Genomic DNA, 11,418 nt, shown 5'->3' on the forward strand with positions numbered 1-11,418 from the left:
AATTGTACATGCTCATTTCCCGTTTTTACATTTAGATTACATTTGCCATCACCTAACGTTCAAAGTTAATCTTTAAAAACACTATTAACTTAACACTGTTAAATGTAATATTTTGAATAGACATTTTTCATACTGTACATTATGTTGTGATGCCTAAATTAATTTCTAGCATTTAAAATTATTAATTTTATTTTGTTTTTAAATTTGTAGTTTTATATGTTGTTTAACACAAAATAATATAGAATTATAATTTTGCCATTTTACCAGTTATTGTCCGTAACATCAAAGTACTCTGCATCTCCACAAAACAAAACAAAAACATGAGGCCAGTACATTTTTGGAAGGATTGACAAGTGATTTATTAAAACAAAAAAAATATACAAACCTGAAAAGTAAAAAAAAAAAAAAAGTAACCAAAAAGATCTCCACTGGACTGGAGGACTGAGTAACAGTGCATATAAATAAACAGTACAAGGATCAGGAGTATTACTGTATAAAATAGGATGAAAGGATAACAAAAGAAAATAAAAACATTTTAAGGCCATAAAAAGTATACAACCACATTTTGGAAACACTGTTCAGTTTATTTAAACCTTTAATACAAATCAGTCATTTGGAAAGGGGCGACTACCATGTTTGATTACAGGACTTTGATACAGTCAGTGCAATGGGTAGCTAGGCATACACAATACTTTACTTTTGGGTAAAAGACTTTTCCTTTTGAATAAAAAAAGTAAAGCTAAAAAACTAGGGATCACCACTATGACATACTTCTCAGTGATTTAAGCAGCACTTATTTTTTGTATGTTTTTTGTAGCAACCCTGTTAACATCTAATTTATATCAATGAAGAAACCAATGTAGAAGTAAGGCTTTTTCTTCATCTCGACCTTCTCATCCAAACCCCTAGAGACCCGAACTCAAAGGCTCAATTTAACATTTACTGGCATAGAAACATATTTGGGGCTTTTTTGGATAGATATTAGTATTTCGCAATAATATTTCTATGAAAATTAAAAGGATATTTAAAGATTTCATTCTTAACGGCAAAACAGGTGGAGCATTTTCAAGAAACACTGGTAACCAGTTACAAATATAAAGTCGGGGGCAAAAGTTTGTGGGATAAAAGGGAAAGTGCATTTACAATTGACGTAGTAACTTTAAAAACAAGTACAAACTGCCCTCAGCATCAAACTTGTTATTTGTACTTCAAAGATTTTTATTAAAAGGCCTCAGAATGTGCTTTTAAAAGAAGGGGGTTCCTTGAGATCTCCAGGTGGGAATTCCCAAAGGAAATCTCTTATCGGTGGCATCAGAAACGTTTGCAGGCTCCTTCAAGTGTCAAATCTATGTAAAAGTGTCAAGCCCGCAATTATTATTTTATAATATTTATTATTATTTTATAAGTGTGGGCATTTTGGTTCTTGTTCCTGACAGCTTTAAGATGTAATAAACGTGAGCCCAAGAGACAACCAGGCCATAAGGGTGATGGAGAAAAGTGTCACTACAGCACCAGTTAAACACAAATGATAGGAATCGTATAGGATATATTTATATCTATGTATACGCATATCTATACTCGATTTAATGCTAAAACAACCCGAAAATACTCATCTAAAAACCAATCTCAACACTAGTGCAAAAGGTTTCGTGCTTGATGGATGAGACCCAATAGCCTTATGTCAGGTGCCCCAAACAATTGTGTATTCGCCCCCTTATATTTGACGTGAAATGCGATGTAACATTTAACCTCTGTACATTCAATATATTGGACTAACCAGCCAGTAACTACACGGATCTGTAATACAAAAGTGCAATATAACAGCTTGTTGTATTGATATATTATACACTAGGTACAAAGAGTATTGAAGAGTGTTTGTACACAAGTATTAGGAACACCTGATATAAAAGGAGACCCGGAGGAATGTCGCTGACGGTCTGGTTAGGAGCGGCCGGTGTTCTTTGAGGCGGCGCTGGAGAGGGGGATCAGGGCGGAGCTCTTGTTTCTGGGGCTTCGTTTTGCTGGTGTCTTGCTGGTGCCCACGGCTTTCTGCTTCACTCCACTCTTCTCCAGTACTCTGCCACACACTCGATTCACCAGACCGCTGATCTGCTCCTGTGCAAAATAGGGTGGGATGCTGGAGGTTACATATTTACACTGAGAAGTTTATTTTGAAGTGGAATACCATATTGACAATGTGATTTCTACAACAAAATGCTGCAATTAATACGATATCGCACAATACAATCAGGGCCGGATTAACAATAGGGCAAGGTGGGGCTGAAGCCCCAGGGCCTCGAGCAACGAGGGGGCCCGTGATTGGCTGTGGAGTAGATTGACTGAAGCGCCAATCGCCAAAGCCCCACCACGCCCCCACTTATTAGCGCTATTATTTAGTGGAGCTTTGCCGTAAATTCCATGTATTACCATTAGATATTGAAACGTCACGTTTGAATTTGGTTTACCAATCAAATGCATTTATTCTGTATTTGACTTTTGAACGAACTGTACGAGTATCTATCAGGTGCTAGCTGCGCCTGATATCCGCATTCACCTCCACTCTTCACTTCGTTCTGGCATAATCTGGAAATGGTCACGCAAAGAACAATCTTCGATAAGTAAAAATGTCAGCTATTCTAAAAAAAAAAATGTGAAAGGGGCTCAAAAAAAAACAAAAAACGTAAAAGACAAACAGCAGATAAAACATAGTCAGTAAAATCTCCAGCTATCAGGTTATTTTACTAAAGATGATGATGGAGTAGAAGTTGTGAAACAGCAAGTGGACCGGGCACATGGAGAAGATAAAAACAGCGGCATCGTCCACACAGATTTTAGGTTAGTTTGATTATTAACTTGATGGATGTATTTGGCTTTTTGTGTTTGAACAAACTCTATATATTCGCTTAAGGGTTGGGAAATAACCCGGTAGAAAAAATGTCAATCGTTCTTTTTCAGGCCTTGTGCTTAAACGTTCAAATACACATAGTTATGTGTTAAAATGCCAGTCTTTGCGAGTATCCTCGTCAACACAGTCACAACATGTGTCTTACATGAACGTTAATAGTTAAAGATAAAGCATGTGTAATAGTAGGCTATATGAGATCCTGGCATTATCTTCACCCAAAAATGAAAATACTGTCCTCATTTACTCACCCTCAAGTTGTTCTAAACCTGTATGAATTTTTTTGTTCTCCTCAACAAAACAGAAGATATTTTGAAGAATGTTTATAACCAGAAAGTTTCTGGTCCCCATTGACTCCAATAGTGTTTCTTTCTTTTTTTTTCTTTGGTTACCAGTATTGTTCCAAATATATTCTTTTGCGTTCAACAGCAGAGGGAAACTCATACAGGTTTAGAACAAAAACAGAATTTTAATTTTTGGGTGAACTATTCCTCTAAAGCAGCCTAATATAGCTGCTGTTGCCATTTGTGTCAATAATGTAAATCAAACATCAGAAAGAAAATCACTCACCGTCCTTGACTGAATCACTTTTGTAAAATAAGTAAGAATTAATGTATATTGAATTTATACAGTGAAGACTATTCAGTCTATTTGTACATTTACTTTATTCGATATATTTCTTATTCCTTTTTTTTTTTTTTTCCAAGTAGGTTGATTTCGTATGTATCTTTGTGCTATTATAATTTGTGATTGTTTACTTGTTCAGCAAGCTTGGTTTTACTTGAGCTAGTATTTTTTTTTTTACACCCATCACATTTTTGTAAATATTTTATTATATCTTTTCATGTGACAACACTGAAGAAATGACACTTTGCTACAATGTAAAGTAGTGAGTGTACAGCTTGTATAACAGTGTAAATTTGCTGTCCCCTCAAAATAACTCAACACACAGCCATTAATGTCTAAACCGCTGGCCACAAAAGTGAGTACAAGTGAAAATGTCCAAATTGGGCCCAAGGTGTCAATATTTTGTGTGGCCACCATTATTTTCCAGCACTGCCTTAACCCTCTTAGTTTATATTTAGTTTTAATTTGATTTTAGTTTCTGATTTTGTTTTAGACAAAAAAAACACAACAGTTTAATGCGTTTAATGCTACTCCCAGCTTTTATACACACTTGCCGTAGACAGTAAAGTACCTCAGTGTAACGAAACATCATCTTGAGGCCACGGGGGGACCTGCGCTTCTGGATGTATCGTAGAGCACATTCCAGACAGAAAACCACATTGTCACTCTCGTGAACAACCTGTTGAAGATGAGACAGGGAGAGTACAGTATATATGCTAATATGACATATTATAGCATAGCTAGACCAATTAGCCAAGAGAAATTTCTTCATAATTTAAGACAGACCCCTCTGAATAAAGTAAAGTGATGTGTAATATTGTAAATGTACCATGGAGAGGTAACACAGATGCTGACACACTTGGCAGCGCCTGTCAGCCGTGTCTTCTGTAAATCTGGAGCGCTGCTGCTTCTTGTCTGCTTGAGACTCGCAGTGTGTGCCATAGCGTGCAGACAGACGGAGCCCGGCCTCGAACAGATCCCTGCGCTGGCTAATCTCTGAATCCCTGAAAAAGTACAGAACAGGACTTTTACCCATGTGTGTGTTCATCTGTGTTAGAAAAATGAATCTTTTCTGAGTTTCTGGCTATTGAAGCTCATTAAACGAGTCAAAGCAAGCCTCAGGGCATGTTTCGGACAGACCTGAGATCTTTGATGAGACTGGAGACTGCATTCATGAGCTGCTTGTTGTCCCGCTCACATGTAGTGATCTGGTAGAGCAGTTTCTCTGTGGAGAATGGCTCCTCGATACGACGCCGTTTAAGGTCCTGCAAAACAAAAACACAACACACAAGTGTGAAAGCACCATACTCCCACAGAAAATAGACAAAACCTCACTCCATAAATACAGCTCTATTTGAGCTGAACCAAGCCTAGCTCCGTCTGTCCGTGCAGCGAGTCTCTCACCTTAGCTGCCTCGTAGCCCAGCTTCATCCACTGGGGGTTGGCGAAGTGCACGGTCTCTGAGACACTGTAGCCACAACACACCTTAGACACAAAGGTCCCTGGAAAACATACCATGAACTGGCCACTCTGTTGCACAGTCCGGTACACTTTAACTCCCTTTCGACGGAGCACCTCTGGAGAAATCTGTCATGAGGATGAAGAGATAAAAGTCAAAAGAAAAGTAACGTCACATCAAACCACATTCTCCTTTTCATTGCAGAAAGACAGTACATTTAAAGGGACAGTCACCAAAAATGGACAATTTTGCTGTTTGTTTTCTATGGAACACAAAAGAAGATATTATGAAAAATGTCTCAGTGTTTCAATCCATTTCTCGTGGCCACGAGTTTAATGCGTAAACAAAGCTGAGTGACCATAGTGACCTGGGATTTTCAGAGATGGTTTTATTAATATTTTATTTTGAATTAAGAAATTATACATTATTAAATTATTATATTAACCATAGGCCTTGGCTACCAGACTGTATTGCGCACGATGTAGACGGCATTAGACAGCAGTAGTTTATCATGAATAAATGTTACATAAAGTACATAAAATAAATAAAATAACACACACACAGGCATAAATACAATCATGAAGTCAAAACTTTATTGGCATAATTGTCAGGCGTTTACAGTATTGCAAAATATATGGTAGCAAATACTAGCATAATTATACAAAACGTTAATTAGGTAAAGCGATACACAATAAATATAAAAATATAGCCCTAACCAGTTATTATGATAATAATAATAATATACAAATATTAAATTAAAAGACACAATCAGTTAATGGATTTACAAGACTGTGGTATGGATCAAAATGTTTTATCCATTTCTAGTAATCCCAGGTTGCTATGGTCACGCAGGTTCGTTTAAACTCGTGGCCACGAGAAAAACATGTCGTTCCCTCAAAATAATAAGAGAAATGCATGTCGTATCCTCAACATAGGTTCTCGAGGTTGCGACTTCACATCGTGTGGCCACGACATAAGGATGTCGTTACCTCGACAAAATGATCTTGTGGCCACAACATAATATCACGTTCCCGTGAGTTAATATGTTGTGCCCACGACAAAATTAAGTGAACCGAACATGTCCCCTCCCGGTCACCGTAAGAAAGAAAGTGAAACAACAACATGAGGGGAGTAAATTATGACAAAATGTTTATTTTTAGGTGAGCTGTCCCTTTAAGAAGTCAATGTTTCTCTCTCACCATAATGTTCCTCTCTAGCATCTCCAGCCCTGGAGTGCCGTTAGCCTGTAGCAGTGTGTGTACTACTTTGTCAAGTTTTGATTTCTCTTCAGCTGGAATACAGTACCTGAGGATGAGAGAGACACATTTATTAGGGAACATGCCATTTGGGTTCAATTTAAGCCCAACTCTTTAAACTCTTACCAAATGCAGTCAGCACCAGTGTGTAGGTAATCGATATACGGAAGGCTGTTCTGGTCCCGACACCAGCATGAGGTAGAAAAGACCATGCCTATGTTCAGCCAGGGGATGGTCACTCCTTCATGCAAACACAAACAAATGTACTGAACACTTACTGCTGCACAGATTCAACAGCTTCGCAGGCAGATTAAATACACACATCATGTAGATGTTTTATTGTATGCATGAAAGTTTTTCAGTTTTCGGAAAACATTACCTGGCACAGCACCAAGATGACGTAAGATGGATCCTGAGCTATTGGGAAGGACGGTAAGATTCCATCCATGCCTTGGGAACAAGACAAGCCAATTAGAGTTTGCAGAGTCTGTCAATATTTTATGCACATTTTGTTTATCTTCTACAAGTAACACTTTACAATAAGGTTGTATATACTGTTAAAGCACTATCATTGGTATTATAACAGAATTTATAAATATCTATAATCAGGTTAATTTACACATATACCTTTTACAAAGGTTTTGCAATATATCAGCCAATATTGGATTTTTAATCGTGCCTGCTCATTTCGTATGTTTTTCAACTATGATTTTAAAGTTCATATTTAAAAACACTTTATTCTTGTGACAAAATCTTCAAATTCCAGAGGCAAAAAAGGTCCAGTGTCTGTTGTCAACAGTGTAGTGATGTATGAAACAGCTCACACAGGAGTATCAATGCAAGCAGCTTCTTGTTGGTCAGCATGGTGAATCTGCGTGACCAACTTGAACCGTTGCGAAATCTGTGTGCGGAAATCTTTCACGCTCACGCAAAAGTAAATGATCATTTTTCATACTGTACATTGTAATGCCTAAATTCACTTAATATGGCTTTATAGCATCAGTTTTTACAGGTGACATTGGTTAATATATTATGAACTAACTGATATATAAATATACATAATATATTTCTATGAAATATAATATTTATATAAAATAAAATGTAAACATTTAATAAATTGTTAGTAATTGGTGCATTAAATAATGTTAACATTTACAAACTTAAAGGATAGTTCACCCAAAAATGAAAATTCTGCCATCATTTACTCACCATTCAGTCATTACAAACCTCTACGAGTTTCCTCTATGAGTACGGAAAAATACTATGGAAGTCAATGGTTACCGTCAGCTGTTTGGTTACCAACATTCTTCAAAATATTTTCTTTTGTGTTTTGCAGAATAAAGAAACCTATACAGGTTTGGAACAAATGGAGGGTGAGTAAATGATGGCAGTATCAAAATGTCCACTTTTGGGTAAACTATCCCTATAAATGTTTTTTAAAACCCTAACTTTGAAAATGGCTCAGACTTTCCCACAGGAAATCCACTCCCATGAGTCTTTGTGTCAACCCTCCCACAGTGCACAGCAACATGGCATTCCTTTTCCTCAACCAGTCTCCAGTACTCCCTCTGCAGCAACAGTTAAAAGACATGACAGTGAACATGACTAAAAACAACATCACTTATTCCTGCACATCAAAGAAAACATGATGAAAACAGCTTGTCAACATGAAAATGTACCTCAACTTCAGCAGTGTCTGGCTCTTTGCTGAAGCATGTGTTCATAGTGTTCCTGGCTGCCCTGTAGAATGTCGTCAGCGAGAACGACTTTCCCTGGGAAAGACAGACAAACAATGAGCATCCACACCAAAGACTGATGCTTAAAGGGGTGGCTGACTGCTTTTTTTCTAGGCTTGATTGTGTTTATGGGGTGCAGTGTTAATGCTTAGTTTTTAAAAAAAAAACATTATTTATTCTACACCGCACTGTCCTTTTTCCTATGAACGCTCTGATGATTTCCTGGTTTTATGAAGCCCCACCCTCAGAAATATGCAATGGGCTCTGATTGGTTAGCTGGCCCAGTGTGTTGTGAGTCGCTAAACCGCCTAGTGCACATCTAATCGTCACACCCCTCACCTCAGTGCATGTGCTCTGGTTGTATTGTAAACAATGGCGTCGTCAATATTGCTTATCAATTTGAGCCCGATTGAGATTCAGAGAATCTTAGTGAAGAGGATCGCGCAGAACCTGTGCAAGCACGGCTCTTACAGGATGTTTCAGAATGATATGTTTTGTTTGTTGTTGTCTTATACTTTTAGATACGCTGTTATTTGTAAATGCTACTGCTTATGTTAGCTTCTAATATACGGTTTTATCCTGATTAAAGCTTTAATACAGCAGAATACATGATTGCGTTTTAGCATTTTTGTAACTGTAAGAAGTGTTTGCCAGCAAGTATTGCTCGCTACACGGCAACCATGTGTGCGTCCATGTTTAATGCTTCTCGTAGCTATGTGAAAAATATCTGTCTGTCTATACTCATAAAGTGTATAATTGGAACACAGTTCATTGATGGAGCTGACGAGCTGATGATCTGAATGAGAGAGAGTGAGAGAGATGAAGAGCAGGGCAATGCGAGAATCGTTAGAAGACAGAATCGCGATTCATATATGAATAGATTTTTTCATGCACCCCTAGTTTTGACGGCATGGCAACAACTCCTCTTCTCTAAAGCAGCGCAACATGGCCTCGCCCTCTTTGTTGCATGTTCCCGGGGGCGGGGTTTATGTAAATTTCAGGGTTTGTGATGTCAACCCAGGAAGAAGCTCGTTGTAGTCCCTACCAGCCGTTTGTTGTAGGCCTAAAAAGTGAATTCTGTAAAAGAAACAGAAACATTACACACTAACTAAAGTTAAAAAAGTGAAATCACAATCAAGGACCCTTTTAAGCACTCACTTTGTTCTGTTAAATTTACTTGTTCTATTGCTCGTAATTAGTTTCTTTGTTCTTCTTTTATTACGGTTTACTTTTTTTTATTAGAGGAATTTGGCCTAATTTGCAGAGGTGAATAGCTATTGATAATTTTTGATAATTAAGTTTAAATCACTCATTCTCTGCATCTCTTCATGTTTTTGTTAGCTGCCCAGCTACAAGAACTTCAAAGGTGCCATTAATGTGCTGGGACAGAACCAATATTTGGTCAGTGGAGAAGTGTCTGTCCTGGACAAAAATACCATTGAGATTACCGAACTTCCTGTTCGCACCTGGACTCAGGTAAGATCACTTGCAGAAGTCTTGATGCTGTAAAGCTGGATCTCTTTACTGGAACGCTGGTGATGCCAGAAATGCCATCTTTTTTCTCTTTCAGGCGTATAAGGAGTCGGTTCTGGAGCCCATGCTCCAAGGAACAGATAAAACTCCTCCTCTGATCAATGACTATAAGGAGTACCACACCGACAGCACAGTGAAGTTTGTGGTGCGCATGACAGTATATATATATTATGTATCCAAAAAGTAAAGCAAATATACCCTGTGTATGCACTTGTAATGTTCATTTATCACCCCTTCATCCTCCCCTCTCTTCTCTAGTCTTCTCGGCCGGGTGGTCTTTGCCGTGGGGTCCAGCTCTCTGAGGTGCTCACGCGCTCTGCTGCGGTGCAACGCTCCATTCACCAGCCCATTTTTGGGCTCGCAGCGTGGAAGCAGCAGAGCGGCATGCTGGGATATGTCTCCCTGGCCCTCTAAGGGCCCACTTCTTCTCTCCAGGGCCTCTTTCTCCGCCAGCACTTCCTTCTCCAGCTGGGCCCTCTGGGCTGGGGACAGAGAGTCGTAGGAGAGCAGGTACTGGCAGTACGCCTCCTGGAGCTTGGCCAGCCGATCTTGAGCCGAGCGCGGGATGCCCAGCAGATCGGCGAGACGGCCCCACGACTTCAGGTCTGTCACCTGCTGCATTCCCCCCATTTCATTGAGGATCCGGAAGAATCTGGCCAGGTCCAGCTCACAGCCCCCTAAAAGGAAGCAAAAAGGATACAAATGAATTACCACGCTGGCTGTTAGCAAATGGCTGCTGCTTTAATTTCGCTTCACTTTTATCTCTAAAGGGGTGAGTAAAATGCAGCCTAATATACATTTTTGGGTGAACTAACCCTTTAAACTGCCATAATTTTAAAAGACAATATCTCCGTTTGCATTGAACTTTCAGCGTCGTAACTTTGCAGATATAGTGTATGCTCAAACAGCAACATTACACACTAAGGTTAAAAAAGTGAAATCGCAATCAACCACCCCTTTAAGTATGGTTAAAGTGCCGAGTACTGCCAAGTGTACTGACAAGCATTTATGCTTCAAGTATACTTCAATGTAATTTCTATGAGCCGAGCGCGGGATGCCCAGCAGATCGGCGAGACGGCCCCACGTCTTCAGGTCTGTGACCTGCTGCATTCCCCCCATTTCATTGAGGATCCGGAAGAATCTGGCCAGGTCCAGCTCACAGCCCCCTAAAAGGAAGCAAAAAGGATACAAATGAATTACCACGCTGGCTGTTAGCAAATGGCTGCTGCTTTAATTTCGCTTCACTTTTATCTCTAAATGTGTGCGCACATACGCCATTAGTCACAGCTTTCAAACGGCTTGCATTAGTGCCAGCCATGTCACTGTTTGAGTGGCACATTGAAACTAAAGAAGGATTTGAGGTTGGCAAGAAGGCAGCAGCTCTGTCTGGTGTCGCCTAGATGATTTTCCTCATTCAGTCAACAAGAGACCAGACTGAGACTGTCTATCTGTCTTGGCTCTAGTAATCTCATCAAAGGAAGCTGCCTTTGCTAGCATGAGCTCGCTAATCTGTCCAAACTGAACAGGTCAGTGACAGAATGACCAATAGATATGCACTTCAAATATAGCTGGTAGATTACAAGTGAAGATATAATACTTATCTGAATATTAATACAAAAACACACCAACTGTTGTCTGAGCTAACACGTTAATCTAATTTACTTCAACTAAAGACAACATAGCCTGGATTTAACAGAGAATTTGATGTAATGGGTATGAATATAATTATATTCAATTCAATAGAATTGAATTGAATTGAATTGAATATAATTATATTAGGAAAACTCCTTTGAAACAGTAGCTTCTGCAGTCAAGGTAGTAACAAAAAGTCTAACTGCATTGTAGTTTTATAAGGCGGCAAATATTTTACATTTAATTATAAAAGTAACATTAATATATATATAT

At 38.8% G+C, this 11,418-nt stretch overlaps 1 protein-coding gene across 1 annotated transcript in view; it reads right to left on the bottom strand.

The window, feature by feature from the left end:
* Positions 1-567: 567 nt before the first annotated feature.
* Positions 568-11,418, bottom strand: part of LOC107699452 (protein Jumonji-like) — a 57,402-nt gene continuing 46,551 nt past the window's right edge. Inside the window, exons 9-20 of the mRNA XM_016500707.1 lie at positions 10,579-10,679; positions 9,712-10,089; positions 7,924-8,016; positions 7,694-7,812; positions 6,624-6,694; positions 6,371-6,485; positions 6,188-6,293; positions 4,934-5,116; positions 4,670-4,794; positions 4,359-4,533; positions 4,101-4,208; positions 568-2,115 (exon numbers count right to left, since the gene is read on the bottom strand). Coding sequence (XP_016356193.1) covers positions 1,942-2,115; positions 4,101-4,208; positions 4,359-4,533; positions 4,670-4,794; positions 4,934-5,116; positions 6,188-6,293; positions 6,371-6,485; positions 6,624-6,694; positions 7,694-7,812; positions 7,924-8,016; positions 9,712-10,089; positions 10,579-10,679 — 1,748 coding nt within the window. The 3' untranslated portion in view covers positions 568-1,941. The remainder of the gene's footprint in view (positions 2,116-4,100; positions 4,209-4,358; positions 4,534-4,669; positions 4,795-4,933; positions 5,117-6,187; positions 6,294-6,370; positions 6,486-6,623; positions 6,695-7,693; positions 7,813-7,923; positions 8,017-9,711; positions 10,090-10,578; positions 10,680-11,418) is intronic.

This window comes from Sinocyclocheilus anshuiensis, unplaced genomic scaffold, assembly GCF_001515605.1.
Source record: "Sinocyclocheilus anshuiensis isolate Anshui unplaced genomic scaffold, SAMN03320099.WGS_v1.1 scaffold670, whole genome shotgun sequence".
Lineage (NCBI taxonomy): Eukaryota > Metazoa > Chordata > Actinopteri > Cypriniformes > Cyprinidae > Sinocyclocheilus > Sinocyclocheilus anshuiensis.